The sequence below is a fragment of the Hypoxylon fragiforme genome (genome assembly GCF_022984875.1).
Source record: "Hypoxylon fragiforme strain CBS 206.31 chromosome Unknown GGS25scaffold_2, whole genome shotgun sequence".
Classification (NCBI taxonomy): Eukaryota; Fungi; Ascomycota; class Sordariomycetes; order Xylariales; family Hypoxylaceae; genus Hypoxylon; species Hypoxylon fragiforme.
This window is the reverse complement of record NW_026054757.1, coordinates 3,635,605-3,661,493: the sequence shown is the minus strand read 5'-3', so window position 1 is coordinate 3,661,493 and position 25,889 is coordinate 3,635,605. Positions and strand designations below refer to the sequence as shown.

The window sequence follows — 25,889 nt, the reverse complement described above, 5'->3', positions numbered from 1 at the left end:
AAGAGATAAGAAAAGAAAAGCTTTGACCAGATAACTACATAAGTTACAACTTCCAACTTACATAACTTCCAACTTCCAAGGTTCAAAATTGGCTTAGGTAATTAGTTCACTGTTACACTGCTACGCTAGTGAGTATCGGAAATGGGGTCGCGCCAAGGCGATTGGTGTTGATTTGTGGCGGCCTCTTTTAAAGCTTGGAGGACCCTTGCTTTCCCTATTCCTGCTTAGAAAGCCAATTTGAGATTGGCAAGATTTCAAAAAAAGGCAGCAAAGAACATCTGGAACATTAAACAACCCTTGGAACTGTACACACCACTGTACAACTGTACAAGTACAAAACAAGATAGTCAATCATCCATTTCAACCAACCTTTGAACGCGTTTACGACATCGTTTCTTTTACTCCGACGACCCAAGAATCAGTCCCCGATTTCGTCGATCCATCTAACCATCTAGCCATCTAACCATCAATTTGACCCTCTTCATTACTTATTTGGACAGCCATTGATCAAATACACCTAGACTGCCTATAACTTGTAAACTGCTTACCCAGCATAACTTCACCTGTCGCCATTCTATCAATCTCCGACAAGACCAACCACTAGACAGACCCCTGAGTACCTACTACCTAGTACCTACAACACGGAACATACGCGCACAATATGGGTCAGAGTGTGTCGTGGCTGTCTAGCCTGCTATGGGCGAAGAAGGAAATACGAATCTTAATCCTAGGTCTTGTACGAGCTTGCATACCATCTACTGTCTTATACACACAGCCTTACACATACAGAACCCCCCCTGTTCGAGCTTCGTAGTCGCGCCGAATAAAAGAGCTGACTTAAATCATTGTATAGGATAACGCCGGAAAGACAACACTATTATACAGACTAAAGGTCAGTTCAAGCCATTCATATATCGCCTTTTCTTCCGTTATAGTCTCAGTAGATGTTCAATGGTCTCTTAATAGCGGTAGCATCCGGGGCTAACCGTCAAGCTTATAGATAGGCGAAGTAGTAACGACGATCCCCACAATCGGGTTCAACGTCGAATCAGTAACGTACAAGAATCTAAATTTCAATGTGTGGGACTTGGGTGGCCAGACCTCCATTAGGCCATACTGGCGATGCTACTACGCAAACACGGCCGCCGTCATCTTCGTCGTCGACAGCACAGATATCGAACGTCTACAGACGGCTGCCGAGGAGCTAGCGGCGATGCTGAATGAAGAGGAATTGCGAGATGCGGCCCTTCTAGTATTCGCCAACAAGCAAGACCAGCCGGGAGCCAAGGGCGCGGGCGAGATATCCGAGGCATTGCGACTGGGCGAGCTGAGGGATCGCAACTGGAGCATCGTCGCGTGCTCAGCCGTTGACGGGAGCGGTGTCCACGAGGGCATGGATTGGCTGGTGGTAAGTCATTGTCCAATCCCTATTTTTCTTACCTATCTCGTTGTCCATTGGCCGACCAAGTTGAGGGATTATACTAAAGCGTTACACAGCAAACGGTATCGCAGGACTAAACGCCCTTTCACTCTAACACAAAGCATTCTGTACAACACTATAATAAACCGCATCAACATCAAAAGGCGCCAAGACCTATACTGGGCAATACCAACTTTGTGTTTCTTGGTATCGCATCCGCGTCGTCTTGGGTAAACAGCTCCGGCGAGCAGAGTTTGACAGGACCACCACCAAAATGGTACTGTAGACACTGTGATTAAGAGCAGAGAGTCAGGCGTTCTACGGGAACTCCCTCGATTAAGGGGGGGATTTAAGGGGAAGAAAGGGGGGAGGGGAAGGGGAAGGGGAGAGGGGGAAAGCAGGTAGTAAGGATGAATATCAAATTTGATGAAGAGCTTTTATAACAACAACAACAACAACAACAACAACAACAACAACAAAGATACATGTGCATCATATCAAGGCGTTTAACGATGGTGTCGGGCTTACTCGGCCTGGCCGTAACTGGCTGCGTCTCGGGTCTTACGGTAGATTTTATATTTACATATATATCCATATACATACATATATACTACTTACAACGAGCTTTTAGGCCGCGGGCTATTATATATACTTGGGTATCTATCTATCTATCTATCTACCTATATATTCATCAATAAGGGGTAGAGTGGTCGTGGGGTTCGTTGATGGGATAATAAAGATAGACAGGGACTTTTTGGGCGGTAGTTGTTATGGGTAGGTAGGTAGGTAGGTAGATCACTAGGTTAGATGTTTAAGGCTCGGTGCTATTATACATAGATTAGCTAACCTACCTGCTTACCTAGGGGGTGGTTCAGTTCAGTGACAGATTTCTCGATTACTGCTATCTACTTGGGTAGGTAGGTAGGTGTGGATAATGCCTCGGCAGCTGATACTTGTCTTTGGTTCAAGTTCTGATTGTTGAAGGAGATGTATCATATATATAGATGCCTACCTACTTTTTAAGTGCGTAGAGAAGAATATGCTCTTTCGCTGAGCTACATGTACTGTATGTACGTAAAGTACATAGTCAGGGTGGTTGAATACGCCATTAGGTACCTAACAGTAGAACCATTGTGAATATGAACGTGGATGTGGATGTGGATGGATGCGAAGCAGCTATAACGTCTAGGTTAAGACATTGCTCTCTGACCTGGTATTATGCGGTGTGGTGGTGCTGTGCTAGGCAAGGTCCTAGAATAACGACCGTCTAATTCGCATAGCAGTTTTGGGAGAGTAATAGTTACATTGATATCAATACCTGGTCCCAGATTGGTTTTATTGCTGTACTGTATATGGAAGTTCATATCTATTAGGGGGCATTGGAAGGTAAGGTACTTATTTATATAGCTCAACCTACCTTGATGGTGAAGAGACCGGCGTGCCGATATAGGAGCGCCCGCTTCTTGACAATACCTATATATATCTTGATGACCGTTTGAGCTATTTCTTAACATGGATGCGAGTTCAAGGCTGAGGCTTGGGCAGCCTGAAGCAGGCGGGTTAGTTATGTCATAGACTTTTAAAGGCGATGCCTTCTTGCCAATAACTATAACTGTAGGCGGTGGCAGCGGTCGGTTTGCTCCGATTTGATATTCGGGAGCCGTATTTGTTCGGCCCCACTTGGCTCATTGCCCGACCACGATAGACCCCCGTTATGTGGGGACAATGATTTGTATAGGCCTTATTATTAATAAAGGCTGAAAAGTAGGAGAGGTGGCGAGGCGGCGAGGCAGGAAGTATATATCCTCAAAGTACATTGTTTGAGGCGTCCCCGAGAAGCAATATTTGTAATCAGGGGTATTGGAGGTCGAGTGGTAATATGCCATAGTTTTGTTGACAAGTGCCGGCACGAGGCGGAGGTATCTTCTTAGTCCATTGCGCGACTCTTACTATATTAGTTCAAGTGTTAGGCGAAATCTGGTGAATAGGCTAGGTACATGATGTCATGGACCAATTGATCTTTCTCGGCTCGGGTTTACCTAGGTGGGTGAAGCAATTACTTCTCCGAAGCTTACATCGAGTTTCCCCGATGATGTTTTTAGCTATAGTAAGCTACATCCTTCATATACCTACCCACCTAAGGTATGCAGGTATGTATGGACTGACGAGGCAACCGTATTGCCGAAGGTTTCCATACGACACTTTCGCTGCTGTCCTATCAAGTCTAGTGCAGGTAATGGAGGGGTACCGAAATATTGGTGTATTGGCGCATCGGCAGGCTTGATGGATGGTCTGATCAAAGATGCTTAGGACAGCTCACTAAGGATCTGCCGGCAAAATGCACTAGAATGACCGAGGAATGGATGGTTAAGTTCACATATAGGTACCAGGCAAGCTCCCTTTCTAGCAGTAAATGCTTCTCTGATGGCAAGTTTGAGGGGCCGCGATGTTTGCCACTAACCCAGGGTCCTTTCTTTGTTTTGTATTTATAATTCAGGAAAGACAGGTCATGTGTGTCGGACCTACATAGTTAGTATGTTTGAGCTAGAGGCTGTAACAACCAAGTCTAGACACAATTCGCAAGCTTCTCCGCAGACAACCGATGGGTGGCGCTGTAGGCAATGCCTTTCACACGCGTCGCGTAATAGAACGTGCAGGACGTATGCAGGAGCTCGTCTCAACTTGGTCTAAGCAGAAGAGTAAGAGTGGGATTTTTTGGAGGTTAAATGTGAACCCGAAGTAGTCCGAACTTACTCCTCAACTAGGTTGGTAATTGATAGCTTGTGTTGTGTGTAAAAGGAATGGTATCATTGGCGATACTGTAACTTGAAGACGAGGATGTTGTTGAGGATCTTACGTATACGTGGATGATAAGTGTAACTACTAACCTAACTATGTAGTGTAGTGTAGTGTAGTGTAGTGTAGTGTAGTGTATGTAGTGAACATTGAAGGACCGCAAGAGATGAAAGTGGATTCCCCCATACTTAGCACCTACCTAGGGTTACCTACCACCTACCTACCACCTACCTAGGATATGTAAGGTAGGTATACTTTTAGCATCGGAGGGATGCCGGCAAATGGCGGGGCAGTCAAGCTCACAATTAGGAATTGTCTGATTGGCTGATCTGGTTTCAAGCTTGCTTACCCCACTTTCTGCACTTGCGTAGCGGCATACATAGTACATACATAGTACCAAACCAGGAAGGGACCCAACTTCAAATGTTGCCTTGGACTCCACCCCGAGCCTGGGCTTGCACCTCCTTCCGTTGCTCTTTCGCTTCTCCATTTCCTTTGTCTTACCACATGCAGTTCTGTTTCTTCACCATCCTATCCCCTTACCTACATATGTATCCCCCTACCATGGTACATATGTATCCCGCAAACCAAGCACGACACCCGTGCAGCCCATATATATGTACATATGTAGGTGGTCAGATGGACCAATACATACATAATGTAGTCCATATATGTACATACGTATGTAGGTAGGTTACTAATCTATACCTAGGTAGGTTATGTATGTGTATACTTACTTACCTCCCTACCTCCCTACCTACCTACCTACCTTACCTAGGGTAGGTACTAGGTAGTTGGGGTTCGGGCAAACCGCAAAGAGGGGGTTCTTGCCTTTGTCGAGAACAGATGCAATATAGGCAAGCAGTATGTAGCTACTTGCTAAGCTCTAGTATATACATACCTATCTACCTAGGTAGGGAGGAGGGTACTATTCGGCAGGTGGCACAAGGTAGGTAGGTAGCTCAAGTATTTATATCTACTCATCCCCCTTTCCTCTGTTTGTTTTTCGTCTTTCCGTTCCCTCCGGTTGCTCCAACATAATCGACTATTTGTCTATCTACTTGGAAGCACTGTTCCTTTGAAGAGAGAGATATTTCTTCTGTACTTAGGGAGTATTCAACTTTCTTCTAATTTTAAAGCCCAAGTGGCACTCTGGATCTGATTCACCACCACTATCTCATATAATTGAATTGGCTTTTCATTGATCGTAATCATGGTTGCCAACGAGAAGCCCGCATCTACCTTTCGGTACAATGAGAAGCCTGTGTACACTACCTCCAATGGCTATCCCATCCATCATCCTTCTAGCTGGCAGCGAGTTGGCACCAATGGTCCACTCTTGCTTCAGGACTTCCACTTGATTGATCTTCTCGCCCATTTCGACCGGGAGAGAATCCCCGAGCGTGTTGTCCACGCCAAGGGAGCCGGTGCCTATGGCGAGTTCGAGGTTACCGATGATATCAGCGACATTACCTCTATTGACATGTTGACTGGTGTCGGCAAGAAGACTCCATGTGTCACTCGCTTCTCTACCGTTGGTGGCGAGAAGGGCTCGGCTGATAGTGCCAGAGACCCTCGAGGTATGAAGTTCGCTACTCGCAACACCCAGATACAAACGCTAATTGCTCAACTACAGGTTTTGCTATCAAGTTCTACACTCAAGAAGGAAACTGGGATTGGGTTTACAATAACACCCCTATCATCTTCCTTCGAGACCCCACCAACTTTCCCCTCTTCATCCACACCCAGAAGCGTAACCCTCAGACCAACTTGAAGGACGCCACCATGTTTTGGGACTACCTAGTAAGTTGCCAAAGCTTTGCTTACCTATACCCTCTAGTATCCTCCACTTATTGATGGGCTACTAAATATATGCCTATGCATGAATAACAATATCTAACTATGCACTACAGTCTACGCACCAGGAATCTGTTCACCAGGTCATGCACCTCTTCTCTGACAGAGGAACTCCATACTCTTACCGGTTCATGAATGGCTACTCCGGACACACCCATAAATTCACGAAGCCTGACGGCTCCTATGTTTATGTCCAAATACATCTCAAGACCGACCAAGGAAGCAAGACCCTCAACAACGAGGAGGCTGGCAAGTTGGCATCTGATAACCCTGACTTCGCCACCCAAGACCTCTTTGAGTCCATCCAGAAGGGCGAATACCCTAGCTGGACCGTCTACATCCAGACATTGACTCCAGAGCAAGCCGAGAAGTTCAAATGGAACATCTTTGACTTGACGAAGGTCTGGCCGCAAGCCGAAGTGCCCCTTCGACGCTTTGGCAAGATGACGCTCAACAAGAACGTGGAGAACTACTTTGCCGAGATCGAGCAAGTCGCATTCTCCCCATCCCACCTCGTCCCGGGCGTTGAGCCCTCGGCAGACCCCGTGCTCCAGTCCCGTCTCTTCTCCTACCCCGACACCCACAGACACAGGCTCGGCGTCAACTACCAGCAAATCCCCGTGAACGCACCCCTCCACGCCTTCAACCCCTTCCAGCGCGACGGCGCCATGTCCGTGAACGGCAACTACGGCGCAAACCCCAACTACCCCAGCAGCTACCGCTCCCTGACGTACAAGCCCATCAAGCCCACCAACCAGCACGAGAAGTGGACCGGCCTCGCCGTGACTGACCTCTTCGACGAGATCAAGCCCCACGACTACGAGCAGGCAAACGGCCTGTGGAACGTCCTCGGCCGGACCCCCGGCCAGCAGGAGAACTTCGTCAAGAACGTGTCGGTTCACCTGTGCGACGCGCACCAGGACACTCGGGCGCGGACTTATGACATGTTCACCAAGGTCAGCCCGGACCTCGGCGCTGCCATCAAGGCTGCCACGGAGAAGAACGTCAAGCTCTGAGCCCAGAATGTTCCCGCAGAGGTGCCGGGACGGCATAAAAGGACATGTGTGTAAAATGAGAAACTCACTCTCGCTGCCTTGAGTTAAAATATTCAGTTAATATACTGTGGACATTGAGTTATGAATCTAACCTAGCATGTTTTTATGATTATGATTTGATTGTCTTTCTTGTCAGTTCAAGTGAGCCCTATTATCTCCGTCACCAATTGTCCAAGATACCTGCTCTCATCGTCCTATGAATATCAATCTAAGTGGATATACAGCAGATAGCTTCCCGGTCCCCATAGAATGAGTGCTCATGACAAGTGTCAGTGAGACATGTTTAATGAGCTGAATGCCTCATTCCTTGTAAACCACGGCGCTGGCCTTTTCCATAACTATTTCCTCTAAGGGGTCCTCTTCAGTGCGCTTCAGCAACGCACCAAAAACGCAATATGAAATATCACCAGATTTTTTGGCAGGCTCACTGTTTCCACCAAACCCCACTTCAGCTTCTACATCCGCGTAATCCATATGTGCTTCCAGAGGACCGGTGAAAACCCGCCTGACTTCGAAAACATCCCGAGAGCTTCTTAATAAGGTTGCCAGTTCCAGTGCCTCTTCGCACAGCCCGAGCAGTAATTTTTTCCCCTTATTTTCTGCACCCTTTATCACAGCTACTGGTTCAAGGAAATTCCATATTTCACTCGCCGTCTCCCGCGCAAGGTTTGTGTTACCGCCAATAACACAAGCGCACTTGATCGAGGCTGTTCGCCAGTCCACGTACTCTTTCAGATTCTCTGAACAGAAAGAAGTATGTTAATCACAGGCTATCCAAATATTGGGTGATATTTCTTACCTTTGGGCAATGTTTGAAGCAACAAAAACTCTGAATTTGCCAGGGCCAATTGGAGGTTGTTGAGGTTTCCAGGTCCATAAAGGAATTCATTGAGTATTCTGACGCAGAGATGATAGAATATGACGCCACGGATTCTGTTGGTAATGGACTGAGAATCACACTCTTCAGTTGCGCACGGGGAGAATACTTCTTGTTGAAATGGGTTCCTCAGAGCTTTAAAGTTGATAGAACCTGGGTGCACCTCATAAGTCTTCTTGACCATGGCGAGAATATGAGAGCGCAAGAAGGTAAATTTCTGTTTGACATCGTTGTCCATGACGATGTTCGTGGGTTGCTTAGTTAGCATATCCCGAAATTTGGCAATCTTTTCGGCATTAACACGATTCGTTTGTTTTGCACTCTCGAGTTGGCTTGCGAGGCCTTGTATTTGAGCCTGAGCCCTTTCCAGCTCAGAATCAAGCCGGCCCACCTGCGAGTGAAGGGCGTCGTTTTCCTTCTTGTATCTGTTTACATCCTTCGTTTCCCTGTCATCTATTTCACGAACGACTCTCTGTGCAATACGGTCGAGGATGTCGGCCTGCTGGGATCCCGATGTCTTACGCTCATTGGAATGGCCGAATAGGGCTCCCATTATCCACGACTAAATTACTTGTTATTGTGCTGAAGCAAGCATTATAGAGTCGAATAACTTACCACAGGTTTCTGCATCTCATCTTTAATGGTGCTTATGATGGAGGATTGCATCTTGTCTAGATGATTGTCTAGATGGTTGTTTAGAATCAGTTCGAGGCTGTCGTCGATATACTCCATCTGTTGTGAGGCCTGATCATGGCGCTGCGCTTCTGGGTTATCTCTTCCTCTTTGTAATCTTCTCTGCCTGGTTTGAGTCATGTCGGACGAGGAACGAGGTCCGTAATCTTGATGGGTGGGGGATTTACTGAAGGGACTGGTGTAATTCGTGAGAGATTTCCTAAGTTTCTTTAGGGCGGCTGACATTTTTCGTGCGGGTACGGCAGATTTGATTCTGCTGAAGGTAGATGCCTAATTTGGGTACCCAGGTAGTTAGTAGTAAAGTTGATAGAACTGAGTGTCTCCAAGGCCTCTCTCTTTCATATCTACCTATGTACCCTGGTCATCAGCCTCCTGCGGCATCTAGCCGTGACATGGTAATACTACTTGACATACATGTAGGTGTCTACATGTGTACATATGTAGGTATACTAGGTATGTGTGTCGTTTGACCCTTTATGTGTGCTGTGGTTAAAAGAGGGCGACGAACCAGATTCAGGCACTGAATTGATTGGATGTTTCTCGACATGGAAAACACTTTCAAACGCTCTTTCCATACGATATGTAATATTCCTGTTAGCACCCCTATTGGTTACCATTGAGTTCTACATATGGCTGGCACTTGCACTGGCAGTCTGGTTTCTTTAGGTACATATGTATTGTACATACCTAGTACCTGATGTAACTGTTGGGAATTGAGCAACAGACTGGAAGGGGCGACCACTCCTAACCTACATCTACATACTACATACATACTACATACATACATATATGTAGGTAGTACATATGTATGTAGTATACATGTAAACACTGAAGCATCGAAGCCCGATGCAACCAACATACATGTGCCCACATGAAGAATCTAATGGACTAACCAGCCGTGTCAATTTCGGGTTGGTACAGCAGGTCAATTTTACTACACTTCAAACCATCTTAACCTACATACAGTCAGCTCTGGGTCAAAAGCAGACTTACACGTAGTTCAAGTCAAGTCAACATTGAATGCTCAAACACGAAATAGGCAAACGCGGCCAGCTTGAGATCTTGGCTTCTTTAGCTCTCCCGAATTCATTAGAAGCTGGAGTCGCCATTCCTATCGTACATATATATATCAGCTGTGTATTGGATGTGCATTTGATGGACTACTTAAAAAGACACATCGGTGCATTCCCCATCACCTCACCTCACCTCGACAAAGTTATCTAACCTTACCATTTTGCAACAGAAAATTGCAGGCCCCACGAATATCATGGCTAATTATGCCAGAGCTTCCGAATCGGAAGACAGAATCATCATCGCCCTAGACTTTGGCACCACATACTCGGGGATTGCTTATACATTCTGCAATCCAGGCAAGAAACCGGAAATCGTCCCGATCTTAGATTGGCCAGGTAAGATCTACTTCTGTTTTGTCTATCATCCTCGCCTGCATATGCTGTGCCCTATCATGCTAGTGTACGGAAGAAGACGTACTGATACCCATTCTAGGACTCAAGGGTCACAGACAGCCCAAGGTCCCATCATTGATATGTTACGACCCTGATGATCCCACCAAGTTCAAATGGGGTGGGCAAGTTAGCTGGCGGGATGATAAGGTCCAGGGAGTGAAGTTGCTTCTTGATCCTGACCAGCCCCAGCCTTTATACCTGCCGACAGGAAACAAGAAGCTTGAACTTAAGAAGTTGCCCAAGGATCCTGTCGACGTTGTTGCCGACTTTATTGGTGCCATCTATAAGCATGCGCTCTCGAAGATCGAGTCAGCCGGCATCAAGGATTACTTCGACTTTTGCCAGAAGCAGTTCGTCTTAAGCGTACCAGCCGTCTGGTCCGACAAGGCCAAAGATAGAACTCTTCGGGTGAGTATTCAGAAGTTATGGTTTATGGATTCAAATGTAATAAAGATACTAAACTACGGGTTAGGCTGCCAAGAAAGCCGGCATTCACCCCGTCACGTTGATTAAGGAGCCCGAAGCTGCAGCTCTATACACATTACACCTACACGAAAGAGCGTTGAACGTAGGCTTCCATCCACACTATATATCCCTAGTTAGTAAGACAGCTGACGTTGCTAACACAAGCCTTTTATCTAGGTTGGCGATGCATTCCTTGTTTGTGATGCCGGAGGAGGCACAGTTGATCTTATTACCTATGAGGTCACTAGGTTGTTACCAACTCTTGAGTTGGCAGAAGTCGTCCCAGGCTCTGGTAAGTTCTTGGAACCAAATTTTGTTATAATATAGATAAACTGATGAACAACTACTAGGTGGTATGGCCGGTTCACTCGGACTTAATACACGGTTCACGGAGGCAGTCCACAACCTCGTAGGGGACAAGCAGTGGGCAACTCTCGAGAAGAGCGTAGGTTGGTTCAAGGCGCAGGAAGAATTCGATAAGGTGATCAAGCTTGCCTTCCGAGGCGACACCGACGAAGAGTTCTACGTCTCTTTCCCCCAGGCCAAGCTCCAAGACGACCCCATAGAGAATCTTGTCGGCAATTGCTGGACCATGACTGGCATGGACGTGGAGGATATCTTCGATCCTCTCGTTTGGGACGTGCTCGGTTTAATCAACGACCAAGTAAAAAAAGCCCAACTAGCACGACGAGGGAAAGGGGTGAAGGTAGGGAAATATCAAAAGGACCAAGGGAAGTTCGATGCTAACTCATGCCTATGTACTGTAGGGAATATTTTTGGTAGGAGGCTTTGGCTCAAGCCAATACCTTAAAGAGCGCGTCGAGCAATCTGTCCCCAATGTCCAGGTTGGCGATACCCTTATATCCAATGCATGGAGAGCCTTACTGATGAATTTATAGGTCATTCAGCCGGATGATGCTTGGGCTGCTATTGTCAAGTGAGTACCTACCTCCTACCTACGTATACATGTAACACACAAAGCAAGACTATCACCAAATTTCAACGCGAAACATGTTGCTAATTGCCTAACTTTCTTCCCACAGAGGAGCCGTCCTAAGTCGAGTCCCAGAACAGGCGGCCGTCACTTTGACCAAGGCAGTCCGCCACTACGGCGTGGAGGCGTGGGCTAAGCTCGAGCCTACCACAGATCTAGGCCAACCTACGCGATTCTTCCCTGATGATGGATTTTCACGAGTGCTGAGAGTAAGACACCTACCATACCCCAACACAACTCTTACAAATAACCTTTAGGTCAAACTAACCGAAAAATGAACAGAACACGTGGTATATCTACTCCGGCGAAGACCTCAAGCGCGACAAGCCCATCAGGTTTTCCTTCCAGCGAACCATCAACTGCAGCAAGCACACCGATGACTCCTTCGTCTTTGAAGACGAACTCATCTTTTCCGAATCTACCTTACCTCCTACTCACCCGGGAAAGGAAACTGGGGTCAACTGCACCCTGACGGCAAACCTTGCCAAAGTAGACAAGTCGCTCTTCCCGGTCAAGAGGGGCGCCAATGGAAAACTCTACTACGAAATCGATTTCGATCTTGTGATCTCTACCACCACGGCGAATATGAAGTTTTCCTTTGAGATAGGAGGCAAAGAATTCGGAACCGTGGATGCGAAGTATGAGTAGCTATCTGGTACTTAGGAAGAATGTGAAGTACTTATCCATCCATTATAGTATCATTATGGGTTATACCTAGGTATCTTGGATCGGAAAACAAGAATGAAGTTGAAAGTCGAAGGTTGGGGGGGGGGGGGGGGGGTTGTAATCAAAGTCGTTAATACCCGTATAATTAGGTGCCGATGTATTCTAGCAGTAGCTACTTCACAATACACATGTGTTTGATGAATTACTACTTATGGTGACATTTCTCGACCATGGCATCCCTACTAAGTAAGTGGGTAGGTATAAAACCCAGCGCTGGCTTAATAACTACCCCTGAACAATGTGCGCTAGAAATCGTCGCACCCGGAGGAGACAACGGCAACAGTTGGAAACTTCGTCATCTGCACGTATGCCTTTTGAGGTTTGATATAAACGTACATAATATGTAGATAGGGCTAAACACCTACCGCTAGAAACAGACCTAGCTCCTTCGTGCAACTTAAGATTACGTACCTAGGCAGGAAGAGATACATGTATGTAGCACTAGAGCAGGAGGTATGCATGTATGTATGCATCTCTACAAATGTACACGCCGCATTAGTAGGTAAGCACTAGGTACATGTAGGTTACATACCTGCCTAAGTATATATGTAGGTAGGTAGGTAGGTAGGTAGGTAGTAACCAACAAACAGCTTACCTACCTACAACAACCAAACACACACACACACAGTCAACCAACAGCCAGATAACAACAGCCTATCGGCGTATACATACATACATACATACATACACCCACATGGGCAAAATAAATAAATAAATAAAATGAATTAGCTGTTTTGGTGCATGTAGATAGGTAGGTAGGTAGGTAGGTATGTGTTATATAAATTTGCAACGTGAGGGAACGCTATTCGCAGATGGTTGAAGCTACATACTTGCCTGCCTGCCTGCCTGCCTACTAGGTACTAAGGTATTGATATTCGAGGCTGTACCTACTGTAGATACTCCTATATCCTATATACCTAGGGGGGTAAGTAGGTATACCTCATAGGTAGGCTTGTAGGGAGGGGTGAGTGAGTGAGTGAGTGAGTGCTACCCCTTAACCACCCCCCCCCCCCCCCCTTTTTTTTTTTTTTTTTTCTTTTTTGCAATTTGTTGTTTTTTTGAAAATCAGTCAGCAGCCCCAACTACGTGTAAATATATACAGACAGGTGACTGACTTACTACCTAGGTACCTAGCTAGACACGCAGGGCATTGTGATATATGATATTACTTAGGTAGCCACACATGTACAAGACAGCATAGTAGTAGTTAGCCCGTAGTGGGAGGTACCTACTGTACAGGCACCGAGATATACATATGCCGGCAGGCATAAACACTATTCAGTAAACACTTTGGAAATATCACGTAGTTGTTCTTTTAAATACCCATAAAAGTAAAAAGAAAACGACAATAAGGTATTTAGGCTTTCCATTCCATGCTATCTCTCTAAGTATACCCGAGTACATTAAAAATAATGCTAGTAAACGTGACCCCTTGGGACGCTCTGTGGGAATTACACACATTGGTATCCTAACCCAAAGCATCCAGACCCAGGTATGTATGTATTGTACCTAGGAAAGTTAGTAGTAACCGGTTTAGGTATTATTAAACACACCAAACTAGAACCAAGTTAACTCCGAGGTTGAATCGTGTCAACCAGTACCAATCAAGTTTGCCTCTCAAGCATGATATTGCCCGGAGCCACTCCTTGCTTCTCTGTAGAACGCCCTTCGTTCCGAGGCAGCTGACCACTAGTCCTGCCTTGGCATCTGACTGGCTAGATTCATATGCATCAGGGCATCTCGCTGCCATTCGTCCTCATCCATAGGGGGCTGGCCTCGACCTGCGCCTTGCTCGTGAGCCCACATACCCTCGTCCTGTAACTCACGCCCATCAACGCTTGGTAAGCGAATCTGTGGGGGCTGGGGTTGCTGTTGTCTCGGCTGCACCATTCCATCGCCGTAGCGGTCATATTCGTAGCCGCTGCTCGTACGCATCCGACCTGTGGGCATGTCCATCATCGGCCCCGAACTGCTTGCTCGATCGCTGTTGGTCGAAAGTTCCATAGGCTGAGGCAAGGCCGACATCTTGTCCATTTGATGACTCAGCTCTTCCTGCTCTAGTATCTGGGGCGCGTGTTCCATGTTCCTTAGGGAGCTGGCGCCGGGTATGTTGTTGCTTCGGACGCTACCTACGCTGGCGCGATGGTTCTCTCCGGTGCCATCGCCACCTTCTACACTGCACGCATCTGGATCGCGTATTGCAAACTGAGCGACTGTACGCATCTTTCGAGTGACCCATCCAGCTAGAATCTTGCCTCGCTGCTTCTCACTAAGACGGCTACGAGGAAAGTCACCCCGGTTAACGAAAGCCACTATATCCACCACAATCTGATGCTCATTCAAGATAGCATTCACGATGACCGGGACTATAGATGCCAGATACGCCTTGCGTGATACCTCGACGAGAATCACTACAAGACCACCTGCTTGGAAGACGGCGCTGGGTTAATGTTAGTATAGATTCATCTCTTTGATTGCCAAAATTAAACTCACCAGCCACCAGGTACGATGTTTCGATGAGACCTCTCGACTGTAGCCTCTATATCCATTGGGAAATGGCTCAGACCGTTGATTTCGAAAGTCTCGCCAATATTGCCCAACACAAAGAGAACCTGCATGTCTACCTGAGCTCCACCCGGCCCGATTGGCCGACTGACGTTGTGCAGGAAACCGAGGTCGCCAGTTCGGACATAACTGATGTTGGGATCGCCGTCAACAGTACGCCCATCAAATCTTTCAGCGTCAAAGGGATCTCTGGATCCATAGAATGCTTTCACGCAGGCTTCTGAATCGACCCAGATCTCGCCATATTCTCCGTCGGCACAGAGGAGTCGGCTCTCGGGATTGACAATAGCTATTTGAGTTGACACAGGAACCATGCCAGAGTCTTGAAGCAACAACGCCTTCGGGTCGGAGTCGGGATCTACAGGCACCACTAACCCCCTTCGGAGTGCTCGTTGGTCGAGCCAAAGCTCGATAGGCTCAATACACATGTATGATCGCGATGCAACCATCGGGTTTAAGACATGAGAATACACCGTGTTTATGGCCGTTCTGTCAAGCCCTGTGGCCGCGAAATGGAGTCTGACTTTTTGAAATACGTCGACACGAGGTCTAGAATCGGCTGAGATCATGAGGTTCTTCAGCTCGTGCATAGTAAAACCTTTGCCAGGCATTGTGTTCATCGCGTGGTCAAGCATCTGGGGTGTTGCGTATGTGTCCTTGATCTTATAACGACTCAGGGTTAAGAAAAGGGATATGGGATTTTGGGCAAATTCGACAGGCGAAAGGAGGTAAGTAGGCGTGCCGATATAGATCCCCATTAGACACGAGTGTATGAATCCTAAACCAGTAGTGCTTCTGACGCAGCCGAGTACTGGCCTGGAGCTAGTCATCTGGCAGGTTTCTTTCTGAACCTTGCACATTCCCAGGATCGTTTCATGGCCAAGCTGTACTGAGATTCTCCGTTGGTCTGGTGTCCAGTATGCCCAGATAATGACAGGATATCCTGGCTGAATCCAGGCGGGATCGATGGTAACCCCGAGGTCACGAAGTCCGCTGTTCTGTTTCGGGGGCTTGGAGGTGTTGAACACACTTGGGACACTGATTTTGAGTACCTGGGCAGATTGCTTGATGTGTTGGGAGACAGTCTTAGACTTGAGCAAATGATCTACCTCATTGTTGACCAGGACAGCCTTAATGCCATAGTCATTAATGAGGTGAAGGAAGGCTGGCACATCTTCGTGTAACCGGCGCTCGTCCATCGGCGCAGTCGGGATAATCACGGCACCCAAGTTTATACATGCGTGGACAGCGAAGACATAGTCTTCGGAGTGCGTATACATGAGCATGACATGGTCGCGCGGCCGTATCTTAGCCTTGTTACGGAGATACAGGGCTACCGCGGCAACTCTAGTATCGAACTTCTTCCACGTAATGCCTTTCCCTTCTTTGCCTCTACTATCAATGGTACAATAAGAAAGTTCTTCCGGCTGACGTGCTACTCGCCATTGAATGAGATCAGTAATGCTGGAAAAGTTATTTAATGGAGTGGATGTACGGTCATCAATGACAACCTCACGGCGATCGATTCCAGAATACTGCTTATCGGCAGGCCCGAGAAAGTCGGCTCGGGCATCTGATGCCATGGGCGACCAAATACCACCTATAGGGTCTACACCGATAGGCAAATTCAACACCGCATGTTCGACGCCGAACTTGACATGAACACAGGGTAGATTGCCGAGGTCGAACTCCTTACGGCACAGCATGTTTCCTATTTCCCTGCGGCCATTCTTGGTCACTCGTGGTAGGGAGTTTGGCGCCGTAATCATAACGCAGTATACCCTTAAATGATGTTCCTGTATGAGGACTTCCATACACCTCTCGGAGAGGGTGTCCAACAAAGCAGTGTCTAGCTGCCTAGGCGGAGCACCTGATGTTGCTGGAGCCGTTGAGGCTGCCGATGATTCTATCACCACTATCGGGAGATGCTCATCGTTAACGAAGACATCAAATGCTGAACAATCAAAAATCTGCTTGCTCATGTTCCGAAGGATGCTGACAACGATATGTTGCACGAAGAAATATCGATGCTCTGCAACTTCGTGGCCATGCTCAACCCACTCAACCTTTTGTCTGATTCGATCTTCGTACAGGCCCAACACAAATATCTTGCCTTCGATCACCGTTCCAAGAAGACCGGTTCTGAGAAATTCGGGCTCTACTGGGGTAGGTGTTGGGTCTCCTGGCTCAAATTTGTACGGCCGAGCATGGAAGATCTGCTCGGTATGCTTAGGCAATGCCCAGAAACCTCCGGATAAGGATGGCGAGTCAACCCAGATTTCCCCAACAGAATGTGGCGAAGAAAGCAACCCCGTTTCAGGGTCAACAACGGCAAGGGTAGCGTCGGGAATGGGGTATCCAAAAGCACCAACACGAACGGTGCCCGGTTCGGTGGTCGTTTTCTTTCGTACATCTTCTCCAATGGCGACCACAACCACTTCGTTTGTTTTTAGAGCCTCGCGGTCCAACAACACTTCACCGAGGTCATTCTTGACTTCCTGTTCTTTTGTCGTCGCCGTGCCGCCGCTTAAGAGACTCCCAAAGCCATTCGATGGTGCGGGTTTCTCCTTCTCCTTTTCTTTGTCTTTATCCTTCTCTTCTTCCTTGTCGGTCTCCGATCCTGAATCAGCATCAATGTCCAGTTTTAATGGACATCCCATGCGTTCTTCACCACCCAGCCAGTCTCGGACGCTGATAACCATGCCCCCGTGTTCGGGCAGACACAGCATTGGCGCAACAACTTCTCTAGCCCTAGGGTTTCGTAAAGGTCGTAACCACCGGTCAGCTAACACTTCATGAAATTCACTGTCAACCGTCAACGTGTCGATCAAGCAAAGCTTGACGTGCTGGAAGTTTGGTTCCATGCCCTTTTTAAAGTTTCGTGTTGTCATGGGATCTTGTTGATAATTGAAGACAGCAGTTCTCAGTCCAGGATAGTCAGCAACCATAAGCGTTGCCTTATACTTGGTTATAAGATGGGCGTAGAGGCCGGGTGAGTTTATTGCTTTGTTCTCAACCCACACTGTCGTATGGCCGCTGTAAACGTTGAGAAGGACACCAAGGATCATTCCAATACCTTGGCGTGGGTCAAGATACGAAAGTAAAATCTCACTACTGGCACCCCCTCCAATCAAGCGTCCGTTCTTATCGCGAAGGGCACGATTGAAGGTATCGCCAGGCCCGTGGCTAGGAACGGCTTGTATTATGGCACTGGAACAAGCCATTTGATGCATTATTGTGCGGTGGCTTAGAACGACGCCCCGAACATCCCCTGTTGGTGCTCTAGAGAACTCAATGTATGCTAGATCTGGTACGGATAAAGGAGGTACATCATCCTTTTTCTTGGGATGGTAACTTCCAAATTCATTCGTTTTCCACCATTCGACCCCCTTGGGCCAGTTCAACTTCTGTGTGGTGATATCACGTTGAAATGACTTCAAGTTGTTGTCAGTAGTCAACGCTAGATGCGCCTGAGTAGATGTAAGAATAAGGTTAAGCTTGGGATAATCCTGTAAGTCGTTGATAGGAACGGCTACGACACCAGCAATAAAGCAGCCTAGGAGGGCTATTGCGAAGTCGATTATTTCCGTATCTCGGTAGATCAGAGCAACGCGGTCACCACGGTATAAGGAGCTCTTATCTCGAATAACCTGTGCCACTTTCTCCGCTCGAGATGCTAGTTTATCCCAAGTAATAGATGCAATTTCCTTTCCCTTGCTATCAAGGACCCAGTAGGCTGGTAGTTTCCCGATAGTACGTCCCCTGTGTCTTAGTACCGCGGCAATGTTGTCGAATGTGGACATGGCCGTATTCTCGTCATGTGGGTCATGTATAGCGAAGGGTACTTCCCGCGGCTCCAAGGGCATCTGATACTCTAGGGCCTCTGGGGGAGGCAGGTCGCTCGCAGTAAGCATGGGAGGAGCCATCGCAGCAGTGGGCGAAAAGGCATCGCTGGATGAATACCTATGGACTCCTCCGGTATATTCACCACTGGGGCCATGATCGTATGACTGCTGGCCGGCAAAGTCAGAGAAATAAACCTGCGAGTCCAGCATAGTTCCAGTTCGACTATCATATGTATTTTGTGGTTGGGGCGCATATCCGCCTTGATGCTCTGGTTTGAAGGCATAGTCGCCCGATACCATGGTCCCGGATCGCGTAGGAGAGTCGGACACCATAGTTTGCGCATAGTTGGTAGGGTTTAAGAAGAGTGAATCGCGTTGGCTCAAGTTAGGGCGCTGTTCAGCCATTGGTCCGCCCGGCCGCATTAAACCGGCTGGATGTTCGGCGCCATGAGAGGAACTGGGTGGTGGTCCGGCCGACTGGGGCCGCCAGTCACCGGGAGACGTAATAGTTGAGGGGGAGTATGGGTCATTGTAGTCGGAATTGGTGGTGCTGAGGGCGGTATATGCTGCGTCTCGATGGCCTTCGCTTGTGTAAGGAGTATCATCGCTAGGTGTGTGTATTCGTAAACCTCCAGTCGCATCAGCCAAAGTATTAGGACCATACTGAGAGAATAACTGGGTTCGTCGTTTTTGATAGCTAAGGGGGTGACGAGATGCGTTAGTATTGGGCGGAACGAGACAATCATATGCGACAAATAGGTGAAGAGACGATTTACCCTTTTGCTGTGATGTCGCCTTCCTACATCAAACACAATCGTTAGTTTACTTCCGATAGGCTGGTCATTATTGTACCCCGCTGTTGATGCTAGTAATAAGAAGAAGATATCGCGAACCGACAAAAAAAAAAGGGCTTAGGCTTACCTCCAACTCCCTCTCCAACTCATCCAACTTCTCCTGTAAATCCGAGCTCAATTGCGCCATGTCGAGTCCTTGTCGGGTTGGCACTGGAAGTACTGGAAAGAAGAAGAGCGCAGAACTGGCAGTCGACCATTCACTGGAATCGCCAGATATTCAAAAGTAGTAGCCAACCCCTACCCTTACCAACCAAGCCAGCCTACATAGGCTAGGTACCTAGGTAAATAGGTTGACCAACCCAACCAAATTAAACCAAGCCAAAGCCCCAGACAAAGCCCGTGACGTCAAATTGTTTCGGAGAGGAGTGATATTCTGATATTTCTTTACAGCCACTTCTAGCCTTCTCGCAGGGGCTAAATTGGGCTAAATAGACCAAATAATATTTTTGGTTGGAAATAAGAATAAGAGGGTATCATGAAATGTAACACAATTGTGGACTGAGAGAGGAGTAGGGAAATGTATATTTGGAGAGATAAACGTGAGGTGAATCAATCATTTGAGAAGGGTTAAAATGGAACGCAGGATGCAGGTGATTTGGGATTCTCCAGATAGAGAGATCTCAACTGCATACTATGCACTATTATGTGGATGTACCTATGGATGTATGGATGTATGGATGTACCTAGGTTAGAATATGGTTAGTACTATGTATAGGTAGTTTAGTACGAAGTATGTACCTACCCAATGTAGGTATGATGGTACATATGATAGGTGATATGGATACTTAAAGCTGCTTAAGGCAGTTGAATGAACCCTGATTGATGTTGCCGTTAATACGTTAATACCTGTAAGTTCAATGTTCAATGTTGCCAATGCCAATGGCTTAAAGCTTCGCTCCAGCAGTCCGGGTACAGAGTAAGAGCAGGCGGGTATTACGCTTTTGTGCCTTACGCTTTACGTTTTCACAACGCGGGTCAAGGCCCAATTTTGGTAAGGTGTGCCTAGTACTGCCTACTCTCACTGGTTTGTATCGATAATAAGGTGCACATTACAACGGGACGCCCGGTGAGGAATACGAACTTAAGCCTGAGCTTGCTGGGAGTGATAATGTGATTTAATTGGTGGAATATGAGTAGAAGTGGAGTAGCCCTGTAACAAATCTAACGTGCCGCCGCCAGGGTCTAGTTATGTATTAACGGTTTCTGGAGGTACGATACGACTAACCTAACCGTCCTAACGTTACATACCTATGTACTACGTATACTTTTATACTAGAGTCAACGGTAATAGGTGTGGACGGAACGGTAAAACTAACAGGCCGGTTTACCTAATTTTTATTTGTTAACATAGTAACTATTTTTTTCTTCTTGAACAAAAGAATCAAACTTCAATGTTTACTTAACTACGTATAAAATGTCTCTTCTTCCCCCCCCTCATACCCAACTTCGGAAAACTTATTCTTTGCTACAACATTCTTCCTGGGGTTGGGTGAATAGTAACTCCTGACTTCGGACTAATGAGAATGAGAGACAGCCCAGAACAAGTTTATATTGTCCTTTGTCTGCCGTTCCGTATAGGTACTGCTGATAGGTGAAGATTGGCGCCACTTACGCAGGTTTCCAGTTATCGCAACGAGGATTCTGTCAACAGTTTCTTGGATTATATCTAGACAATATCGTCATATTGATCAACAATGATTATGTGCCTTGGGCCTACTTATATTGAATCTCTGATCCCCAACTCGCTCTGAATTTCTCTTCTCTCTCTTCTCTTCTCTCTCGTTTGGCACTTGTCATAGGTTTTGAGTACTACTATAGTAAGTTCATGTTTTCTATTCTGCTATCCTATCCTTCTTACTTGATGAAATCAATCGCATTCACAGACCTGTTCTGAACTTCAATTGTTGAGAAAACGCATTGAGCTCTACTGATTATTTATGTACTCTTGCAAAACTTCTAAATTTAAATGCTACTACCAGTACTAACTACGAAAATAGGAACCCATGCAGTAGTGTTTAATACTGGGTAGACAGGGGTTAACTTGCCATGATTGTGATTTATTGTCCTCGTAATTTGCTCACTTACCTACTTACTTTCAAAAACTCCTTCGCTCCCCTTTGTGTCCAACAATATGGTTGTTGTAAAAATATTACAGGTCATTGTGTCTCCATTGTGTACAGACAATGACAGCCACGGGACAACAAGGCGTTGTTCTTCGTTTTATATAGTATAGCAAGACTCTTCGGTCATAATTTTAACAGAATTTTCGCAATATCTATGAGTGTGTCATTGCCCCCTCACTGAACGATTTCTCTGGTAGCGTAGTTGAGCTGGCTATCTGTTCTGGGATTGTTTTAGCACCAAATCTGTGGAGGTTCAGTGACGGGTCACTTGGTCAATAATGGGTTATGACACGACGGACTACGGCGACCTAGAACCTCTAGGTAATTACATTGAAGAACAAGACGTCCTCAACCAAACCAACTTCGACGCAGATCTCCCAGCGGACTTCTTGACGTTCAATGAGCCACCTCCTGAGCAAAATCTACCTCCTCTACCTCCTCTACCTATCGAACCTTTGATCGACTCTTTCATCGAAGATCCGTTAGATTCATTTGGGCCCTCCCTAATCGACTCTTCGGCAACACAGCCTCCAACAATCCAAGAGACCGCAGCTCTTCCGGATTATATAGATCCCAGATTTCTGAATGATACCAATGTCTACGCAGGTAATGGTTTCCAGGAACAGCAGCAGCAGCAGCAACAGCAGCTGAACTATAACATCAACTATCCTGTTGCCAATCCTTCTTACCCTAGTAATGTCCATCATTACGGGTCTAGCTATGCTCCCCTGGCTAACAACTACGCTCAAAGTTCTGCCCAGTATTATCCTCCGCAGCCGGCGAATAATGAGTTCGTGGTGCCCCCACAACCTATCAACGAAATACCCGTGAGCGCAGCTCCTAGTGGTATGCCTGCGAATGTGCCTGCGAACGGCGAGTCCATCGAAGACGCACAACGACTGAGTAACAGCAGTTCGGGTTATACGTATTCCAGCTACCACAAGAAGGCTGCTTCCAAGCGTCACAGGGTTCCCTCCCCAATCCTCGAAGGCAATGAGCCCCCCTTAAAGCGAGCCGAGAAAGGGCCTAATGGGGAGTTGCTAAGAAGCGGCAGGATACCCCGGGTCACGAGAAAGGACCAGGCCAGGCCCGACCCTCGGGAATGGTATGGGCCTCCTCCGCCTCGCCCCGAGAGCTGGGGCCCCAAGGATAAAAGCCAACGGCCCCTTTTCAAGTACACAGAATACGGTGAGCTTGAGCGGGGGAAAACGTATACCGTTACGGAAATGCGCTGGTATCTTTACGGCCCCAAGGTAAGTGAGAAGCATATATTCAAGCTCCCTCAACGACTACCGGGGGTGCGTCAGGTGAAGGGGAAGGTGCGTCAGGGGCTGACGCTCTGGATTGGCTGGGTGGCGCCTCAGTCCAACGATCGATATCCCCAGGGGCAGCAATCTCAACGGTGCCGATTCGCCGACTGCGCCGACCCCAACCGCACCATCAGGTCGGGGTTCCCGCGCATCATCTTCGACGAGCGTATGAACACGGAAGGTGAGGCCCTCGACCCGTATCACAACGCTGGGTACGCGCACCTGTTCTGCTTCGAGCGCCACTTCGACCTCGTCGATGCGTTTTTGCGCCTCGATGTGCGGCCCGACGAGCGAGATTTCAAGCGCGAGGAAAACCTCGGCAAGATATCGAGGATATATCAGGATATTCGATGTGAAGTAGACGCTTGGTGGGAGACGGAGTTGCCCAAGTATCGGAAGGCTCGGGAGATGGGGGGGAAGAGAAATCGTGCGTACGAGAACTCTTTGAGCTACCGCCTCGTCAATCATGCGCTGGAACACACGAGCGAGACCCGCCAAAGGGTACGGGAGACTCGGGCGGGGGCGGATATATCGAAGCATAAGGGGGATCTCCTTCGGCAGAAATTCCTTAGGGATTGTTTGACTTGGCAACTGACGGACGAAGCTGGTGATCCGGTTCCCGGCGCTGAGCAGCAGTTACAACAACTCATGTCAAGGAAGCGCAGGAGGGAGAGTAAGCCTAACCAACCCGCAAAGAGACAGAAACAGAACGAGGACGCGGGACAAGATTATCCTTCTACTCCCGGTTCCGGCTACGGAATTTATGATTATCAGACGCAATACCCTCCTTCACCGACTGCCTACCCATCAACCCCATCGGCTTTGCCCTACAGTCCTAGTTATGGAATGATGCATTCACCGCAAATGTATCAAGAACTCATCACTCCCTACTACCAACAGCAGGTAGGTACGCCTTCCACGATGAATTCGCCAAAGAGTATGAATTCACCGATTACGCCAATTCAAAATCCGGCCACAATGGTGACGCCAAATAGCCCTCATACTCCGAGTCACGCGCTACAAGCCGTGGAGGAGTTCAACAAGGCGGGTCCGAGCCAGGAGCAGCAACAAGATTCTCCAGCGGTTATCCCAATAGATCCTAGGCTTCTGTTAATCGACAATATCACAACTCCTAAAGTACAGGCACAGCAAGCTCATGATACATCATTGCCGGCGAAGATAATAGATGAGCCGCCTTCTGAATCCCTGTCTTCTAGCAGCGACAAAGTTGACCAAAACAATGTGGAGAAGAATAATGTCGATGAAAACAGGGTTGACGAAGGCACGGGGCCTGAGTTTATCTTGGACGAAAGCTTTTCAGAGTTTATGGAGGCGAAGACTCAAGATTTAGAGGATCTCTTTGGAGATGCTGTGGTTGATTTCGACGAGACAGCGGCTGCCGAAGAGCCAATCGCCGAGGAAGATGATGCCTCGCGAGTGAGCCCTATAGATACAGCTTAGTTCTTTTTTTTTTTTTTTTTTAAAAAAAAAGAACAAAAAAGTAAGCTCTGACTCTTTTTTCTTTTTGTTTTTTCTGTTTTCTTCTTCTCATTTGCGTGGGGGGCAGAGCTTTGATAGGGACATGGTAAAGAATGAGTATAAACTCCCGACCCCCGAAGTCATAGTCACTAGACCACCCTCGAGGGATCACAACATCACACTCTAGGTTTAATGAATAGCTGAACTGGTCAGCTTGAGGGAGGATGGAACGAAATACAATACGAAAGAAATGAATGAAAGATGCATGAAAGGGGGCAGTTGAATGTTTATTACTCTCATAATAGGGAATTGCCTAGGTAGGCAGTTGCCCAGTAGATTAGTTAGATACCCAAATCCATATTCATAACCATGACAAATATGTGTGCATTATAATGACTTCTAATTGTGCGTGATGGTGGAATATTATGTATCCCAGACAGGGCAGAACAGGTTAGAGTTGAAAATACACAGGTGACGTTGACTTTGAGTTACCTGCTGTATGTGTGATAACAATGTCCATCGTTCCAGCACAGAGTCTAGGATCAAGGCCAGGCCAACACTACTTACTGGTAAACAATAGCAAGATTGACGGGTGTGAGACAAAGGATTATGAGACATTTTGCCAACAAAGGAATAGGATCGCTGTAGGAACACTGAACTTCAGGTTGGAGAGTTTGCGAACAAAGATCCCAAGATAGACAAAGGGAAGCGGAAAGCTTGCAAGATATCGGCGAGCCCGAGAAAGTACACGAAGGAGAGAGGGGTGAACTTTGAAGGAACCACCAAGATCCTACGTAGTGACATTTCATTAGCTATCTTCAAGGTTCAATGTTGTTTGTTCTTACATGTACATACTACATACATAGTGTTGAACCTGTCAGCCCTGTCCACTGTCCACTGTCCACTATCTAGTCCACTATCTAGCCCACTATCCACTGTAACTGTGAATCCAAGGCGTTTAGCGTTCCTACAGTGGAGTTTCTTGTTAGCTGTCTACTGGGTACTTGCGCGCTAGAACTAAATTGGGAAATCTCCAAGGGTTCCAGGGCTATTTGAATTTTGAAGCCATGGGGATTGCGCTACATCCAATGTCATCCATGCTCCATGTACCTAGGCAGGTATGTACTACTAGCAGTACAAGGTATGTACCGAACACTGCCAATCTATGTACGATATGTACTTACATAGCAGATGTATGTATGTACCCCATGCCACCCATGCTCACCCCCCCATGTCCTGCGATAAACCTTAAAAGTTCCGAAGCTCCCCAAGTTCCTGGGACCGTCGATTGGCAATAATATACTTTTTTATTTTTGTTTCATTTTCATCTTTATTTTTTTTCTCCCTCTTCCCTTTTAGTGTTT

The 25,889-nt window shown here is 47.2% G+C and overlaps 9 protein-coding genes across 9 annotated transcripts; 6 read left to right on the top strand and 3 right to left on the bottom strand.

Annotated features, from left to right (window-relative positions):
• Nucleotides 1-96: 96 nt before the first annotated feature.
• Nucleotides 97-1,837, top strand: GGS25DRAFT_478099 (ADP-ribosylation factor-like protein 1). The gene is made up of 4 exons (XM_049259902.1): nucleotides 97-736; nucleotides 854-892; nucleotides 1,001-1,408; nucleotides 1,498-1,837. The coding sequence occupies exons 1-4, from the start codon at nucleotides 662-664 to the stop codon at nucleotides 1,516-1,518; spliced, it is 543 nt and encodes a 180-aa protein (XP_049120570.1). The 5' UTR covers nucleotides 97-661; the 3' UTR covers nucleotides 1,519-1,837.
• Nucleotides 1,838-1,861: 24 nt separating this feature from the next.
• On the top strand, nucleotides 1,862-2,159 carry GGS25DRAFT_478098 (uncharacterized protein). The gene has a single exon (XM_049259901.1). The coding sequence runs from the start codon at nucleotides 1,906-1,908 to the stop codon at nucleotides 2,116-2,118; it is 213 nt and encodes a 70-aa protein (XP_049120569.1). The 5' UTR covers nucleotides 1,862-1,905; the 3' UTR covers nucleotides 2,119-2,159.
• Nucleotides 2,160-4,559: 2,400 nt separating this feature from the next.
• Nucleotides 4,560-5,038, top strand: GGS25DRAFT_478092 (uncharacterized protein; the record flags this gene model as incomplete). Its single annotated transcript, XM_049259900.1, has 1 exon — nucleotides 4,560-5,038. A coding segment is annotated over exon 1 (266 nt), but the record flags the coding sequence as incomplete, so codon positions are not given.
• GGS25DRAFT_478091 (catalase-domain-containing protein) lies at nucleotides 4,969-7,226 on the top strand. Its single transcript, XM_049259899.1, has 3 exons — nucleotides 4,969-5,796; nucleotides 5,853-6,019; nucleotides 6,130-7,226. Exons 1-3 carry the CDS (start codon nucleotides 5,430-5,432, stop codon nucleotides 7,087-7,089), a joined length of 1,494 nt encoding a protein of 497 aa, XP_049120567.1. The 5' UTR covers nucleotides 4,969-5,429; the 3' UTR covers nucleotides 7,090-7,226.
• On the bottom strand, nucleotides 7,227-9,425 carry GGS25DRAFT_478086 (uncharacterized protein). Its single transcript, XM_049259898.1, has 4 exons — nucleotides 9,113-9,425; nucleotides 8,621-9,046; nucleotides 7,928-8,567; nucleotides 7,227-7,868 (listed from the first exon to the last, which is right to left on the bottom strand). Exons 2-4 carry the CDS (start codon nucleotides 8,921-8,923, stop codon nucleotides 7,429-7,431), a joined length of 1,383 nt encoding a protein of 460 aa, XP_049120566.1. The 5' UTR covers nucleotides 8,924-9,046; nucleotides 9,113-9,425; the 3' UTR covers nucleotides 7,227-7,428.
• A 59-nt stretch (nucleotides 9,426-9,484) lies between these two features.
• Nucleotides 9,485-12,390, top strand: GGS25DRAFT_478082 (actin-like ATPase domain-containing protein; the record flags this gene model as incomplete). The annotated part of the gene is made up of 9 exons (XM_049259897.1): nucleotides 9,485-10,107; nucleotides 10,205-10,572; nucleotides 10,637-10,732; nucleotides 10,807-10,921; nucleotides 10,980-11,335; nucleotides 11,397-11,474; nucleotides 11,529-11,566; nucleotides 11,673-11,832; nucleotides 11,906-12,390. Coding segments are annotated over exons 1-9 (1,715 nt in total), but the record flags the coding sequence as incomplete, so codon positions are not given.
• Nucleotides 12,391-13,934: 1,544 nt separating this feature from the next.
• GGS25DRAFT_145317 (acetyl-CoA synthetase-like protein) lies at nucleotides 13,935-20,089 on the bottom strand. The gene is made up of 4 exons (XM_049256357.1): nucleotides 19,681-20,089; nucleotides 19,536-19,558; nucleotides 14,843-19,456; nucleotides 13,935-14,789 (listed from the first exon to the last, which is right to left on the bottom strand). The coding sequence occupies exons 1-4, from the start codon at nucleotides 19,738-19,740 to the stop codon at nucleotides 14,039-14,041; spliced, it is 5,448 nt and encodes a 1,815-aa protein (XP_049120564.1). The 5' UTR covers nucleotides 19,741-20,089; the 3' UTR covers nucleotides 13,935-14,038.
• A 1,800-nt stretch (nucleotides 20,090-21,889) lies between these two features.
• On the top strand, nucleotides 21,890-24,798 carry GGS25DRAFT_145269 (uncharacterized protein). Its single transcript, XM_049256355.1, has one exon. The coding sequence runs from the start codon at nucleotides 22,015-22,017 to the stop codon at nucleotides 24,505-24,507; it is 2,493 nt and encodes an 830-aa protein (XP_049120563.1). The 5' UTR covers nucleotides 21,890-22,014; the 3' UTR covers nucleotides 24,508-24,798.
• Nucleotides 24,611-25,399, bottom strand: GGS25DRAFT_145279 (uncharacterized protein). Its single transcript, XM_049256356.1, has 2 exons — nucleotides 25,093-25,399; nucleotides 24,611-24,838 (listed from the first exon to the last, which is right to left on the bottom strand). The coding sequence occupies exons 1-2, from the start codon at nucleotides 25,332-25,334 to the stop codon at nucleotides 24,715-24,717; spliced, it is 366 nt and encodes a 121-aa protein (XP_049120562.1). The 5' UTR covers nucleotides 25,335-25,399; the 3' UTR covers nucleotides 24,611-24,714.
• Nucleotides 25,400-25,889: the final 490 nt, after the last annotated feature.